Source organism: Meleagris gallopavo, chromosome 6, assembly GCF_000146605.3.
Source record: "Meleagris gallopavo isolate NT-WF06-2002-E0010 breed Aviagen turkey brand Nicholas breeding stock chromosome 6, Turkey_5.1, whole genome shotgun sequence".
In the NCBI taxonomy this organism is placed as follows: domain Eukaryota; kingdom Metazoa; phylum Chordata; class Aves; order Galliformes; family Phasianidae; genus Meleagris; species Meleagris gallopavo.
The window spans coordinates 20,116,425-20,120,988 of NC_015016.2; the positions used below are offsets into that span (position 1 = coordinate 20,116,425).

Below are 4,564 nucleotides of genomic sequence, written 5' to 3' on the forward strand. Positions count from 1 at the left end.
TTTACTCTACATGAGAATGCATTCTTTCCTCTGGCTCCCTTCAGGTATTATTTCGCCTCAATTTCTTGGTCGTGGTACTGTGCATAGTGATGGACCGACCATACCAGTTCTACTACTTTGTGCCTCTCGTTACTGTCTGGTTTATGATCATTTATGCCACCTTGGCTATGTGGCCTCAGATAGTCCAGAAGAAAGCAAATGGTAAGATAATGCTCTTCTGCCCTTCTGCTCTAAAACATTTACGTGCTCCTGCAGATGATAATCATGCAGAAAGCTGCTGTTTGTAGATCTCAGCCTTTTTGTACAATAGTACAAACACGTTAAGTGACTGCTCACAGAAATAGGTTGTTACAGATGAATGATGTATCAGTTGAAAAAGTAAAACAGCTGATAACCTCTATCTCTGGTTGTAGTCGTATATGATTCTTTTTAATAGCTTTGACCATCAGAAATGTATTCTATCAAGAGCTGTAGCACTAATAAATGGAAGCTAAAAACACAGATTGCACTGTTTTTGCTGGCTGAAATTACTGCCATCGTTAAGGAGTGGTGCAGCATGAGCAGTGAGCATCTGCACATTGCCATTCTGGATTGCCAACGTGCTGATCCATCCTGAGCACTGATTCTGCCTCGTCCTGCCAAATAAGGGCTTGAGGTTTATCTTTGGCCCCTTAGATTAAGGGAACTGTATAAAGCATTTCTTGGGATGTGAAAACTAGAAATAAAAATTGAGGTGAAATCCCAGTTTTTCATGGATTATACTTCTGAGAAGAGCTGTCACCTTGTGGTAAATGGCTGTTAATTAATTCATCTAATTTAGAACTTACAAACCTAAGAGTCTTAGATCCCCTTTCCCAATGTAGAGAATAAAATGCAAGTTTTACAGTCTGCAGATAGAAAAATGAAATGCATCAAATGCGTGCCAGGAATAGGTGTTGGAGTGGACTTGAGTAGACTTTAGTATTAATTGTCAGCTTCAAGGAACAGTTTCTCTGTCTTGTCTTAAGAAGACGCTTGTCCTTAATGTACTCCAGAGCTGGTACCCCTGAGTTTAATGATATATGCTCTTCTTATTTCACATAACAAAAGCTGATGGATACTATTTTATTTATTTTTTGCTCAACTAGAGTAAGAGGTGCCTGTGTTGAATATTTGGGAAAGCAGAGGCTTTAGAATATTATTTATTTGAAGAAATTCTGTTTGAAAACATTCTGTTTCCATTTGTGTGGATGCTGATTCTGGTTTTAGGTGTGAGGTTAAATGTAGGATTGTTAGATTGAAAATTACTGTAATTGTTTATTTTAGTTACTTAAAGTAAAATGTAAGCATCTAGGTAGTGGTAAAGTATCCTTCATAATATTTGACTATCTATTTATGATTCTTTCTAGTACTAAGCATAGTCACACTAAATAGTTGGCAGTTTCAATGAAATGTTTCCTTGTATTCACTAGTGGAAAAATGAATGACCATAAATCAATTAATTTATTTTTTCCTCAGGGAACTGCTTATGGCACTTTGGTTTACTTCTTAAACTGATTTGCTTACTGGCCTGTATATATTTTCTGTCATATTCTCAGGTTTGTAAACTTCTCGTATCCTTACTGACTAACAATATTATTAACTATCTCTACGTTTGACAATAAAAGTAACTATTTCTACATTTTACTGCTTGAATATTTGCTTCTTTGTCACACATACAGAAGATGAAATGGAACCTTCTGTTTATTTTGGTTTTGAATTGGTGTGGTTGCTGGAAAAAAGCACAGTTCAGTATCTTATTTCTTTGTAATGCTACTACAAATGTAATAAATATGAAGGTGTATGGATGTTTTCTTTGGTTTAGTGATGATTTTTTTGTGTGTGTGGTTGGTTTTGTTTTTAATGTGTTCGGAGTTAGCAGGTTTTGTATCAGCATATGGTGTTACAGACACCTGTGTCTCTCAGGGACCTGCTGTTGGCTTCGATGCTTTATCCAAAGAGTGAATCTCATGCTGAATTACCATCCTCTTGCTTACTGCAAGTATGGATGACATAAATAAGGGCAGCACCTGTCCCTCTAGAATTTACAGTGGCTTCTGTGTTTTTTAATCCTCTATTGGTTTTAAGCCTACTGCACTCTACTCTTTTGTGGAGCTTGCATTAGTTATCCCAATGTATATGTGGATCTCTCCCTTTGAGCCTCCAATACAAAATGGAAGGAGTGCCAGTACCTTTGTGGGGAGGCAGAAAAAGGTATCTTTCTCATCTGAACAAGTATTTTTGACTTCGTTTATTTATTAGCTTTGGCAGGGATAGGGAATGCTTCAGAGGAAGCCAATTATTTTGGTAACACCACTAAGCTTCAAGTTCAGATTATCTAAACTAGTGAAGCTGGAATGACATAAATCAGTTAGCTGTCTTTTGATATGAAATTTAGTAAATATGGTTAATTGCTTTTGTGATGTTTGTTTTTTCACAGGGTGCATTTGAGAAGGTATTTTCTTTTTGGCCTCTGTCCAAGTGTTTTGAACTGAATGGGAATGTCTATGAATGGTGGTTTAGGTGGAAGTTGGATCGTTACGTATGTACCACTTACAGACCTTTATACTGTACTTTTAAGTGTATATTTTTTTTTAATTTGGGAGTTTGGGAGGGTTGGTTCCCTTTCCTCTAGAGGAAACAGGAGTTTGTCACGGTGGGTTGTTCACTTTAAGCCTAAGACACATCCACCTTAATTCTGCAAAGACCTTGCTTTAAAGAGGGATGTTGGCTTGCTTACTGCTACGTCCTGCTTAGTTGCTTAAAAAGTGATCAGATTTTTATCTTTCCTCTGAAATGTTATTGTGAAATAAAACAGAGTGACACAGTTCTTTTTTTTACCTTCTTATAAAGGTAAATGGATTGTCTGAGGTGAAAGTGTTTATCTACTAACCTGACTCGTAGCTGAATCACTTGTGTTCTTTTCCCTCTGGCACTCTTAAGTAACTTAAATCTGTGGAGTTCCTGGGGCACTGCCTTGCAGCATTTCAGACATAGAGCTCTGTTGGTTGTGAACAGTGCATATTCTGTGATGTTGCTGACAAGGAAGTCCCACATTAACACTGAAGACAAGCAACACAAGACAAGCCTGAAATAGCATCATGTTGCTAGCTAATGAGAAGTTGGCATAACTTCATAAAACACTCAGCTGAAGAATTGTGCCTGTGAGAGAGGAAAGCGCTTGTATTGCTTCTTGAATATTTTCACCTGCCAACTTGGGAGAAGGCCAGGGCCTCGTGAGTTTTCCCCAGAGAAAGCACATTTCAAGCATTGGCACAGATTGCAGAGAGGATGGTGGGTACTTGAAAGCATCTTGAAACTTCATTGTCCTGAAACTTCATGTCTTTAACATCCTGGGAAGAATTAGTAAGAATGGTTTATCCTTAGAATTTCAGCTAAGTTTAAAAAAAAGCAGCTTATGACAACCTGGTGTAGGAAACCTATTTTTGTTAGTTTCAGTAAATCCCTGGGCTTTGGTATTGCAAATGGATTATACTGTAGCTTTTCTGTTGTAGAAGTTTGTGCCTGAAGTACGTGTAAGCCATGAAATATTCATTATGTTGTCTTTTACAGGTGGTTTTTCATGGGATGCTGTTTGCTTTTATTTATCTGGCATTGCAGAAGCATCAGATGATTTCAGAAGGAAAGGGAGATCCGCTTTTCTCCAGCAGAGTTTCAAATGTTTTATTATTTATTTCAATTGTATCCTTTTTGGTAGGTACCTCATTTACAAGGTTGATTATACTTGTTAAAGAATTCCTTCTGGTTTTGGAGCTCTCATTTAGAGAATATACTAATTTAAAAATCAGTTCTTGATCTGGGGATGCTTCAGCTGTGTATTTTTGTGCAGCCTGAACCATCTACTCACTCATATAGTTTTCAGTCAACTGTAGGTGAAAACTTCATCAGTTTTTCACATCACTGCAAAAACTGTAAGAAAAACAGATAAATAATATGATAGATAATGGAGCTCTTACCTTCACCCTTTATCGATAGTCTAAATGTGGTTTAAAAAAAATAATTGTCAACATTGTGTTTTCATCTTTGTGTGTGAATAATTATGGTATTTGTCAGTTGCAAAAAGGGATTTGGGAGAAACACAAACCTAAGCACTGCGTTTTGCTCCTGTTACTGCCCCACAGCCAAATACTGCTGAAACACTTCAAAATAGTCTATCTGCTGTTTCATTTGTCAGTGTTACCCACCACTGTAACTCAGCTGATATTTGTATCTTGCAGACCTATTCCATTTGGGCTAGTAGCTGTAAGAACAAAGCGGAGTGCAATGAACTGCATCCTTCTGTTTCAGTGGTGCAGGTAATGATGTTCCTTTTTCCTACAATAATAAATCCAGACTGGCAATCTGCAGGCTGTTTTTAATTATAAACTGTTCATAAAAAACTGTTTATGTTAAATGTGTGAATATGTATATATGATACACCTGTGGTTTGGGTAAAGTGAATAAAGTTGTATGTGTGTGTGTGTAACCTACTTGTCACCCATAGTCTCATCTTTAACTTTCTTTTCTTTTTCTTTTTTTCCTTTTT

At 37.0% G+C, this 4,564-nt stretch overlaps 1 protein-coding gene across 1 annotated transcript; it reads left to right on the forward strand.

Moving 5' to 3' along the window:
* Positions 1-14: 14 nt before the first annotated feature.
* Positions 15-4,514, forward strand: LOC104911408 (N-acetylneuraminate 9-O-acetyltransferase-like). The gene is made up of 5 exons (XM_010712555.3): positions 15-201; positions 1,498-1,577; positions 2,459-2,560; positions 3,592-3,732; positions 4,257-4,514. Exons 1-5 carry the CDS (start codon positions 90-92, stop codon positions 4,395-4,397), a joined length of 576 nt encoding a protein of 191 aa, XP_010710857.1. The 5' UTR covers positions 15-89; the 3' UTR covers positions 4,398-4,514.
* The last annotated feature ends 50 nt before the right edge of the window (positions 4,515-4,564 follow it).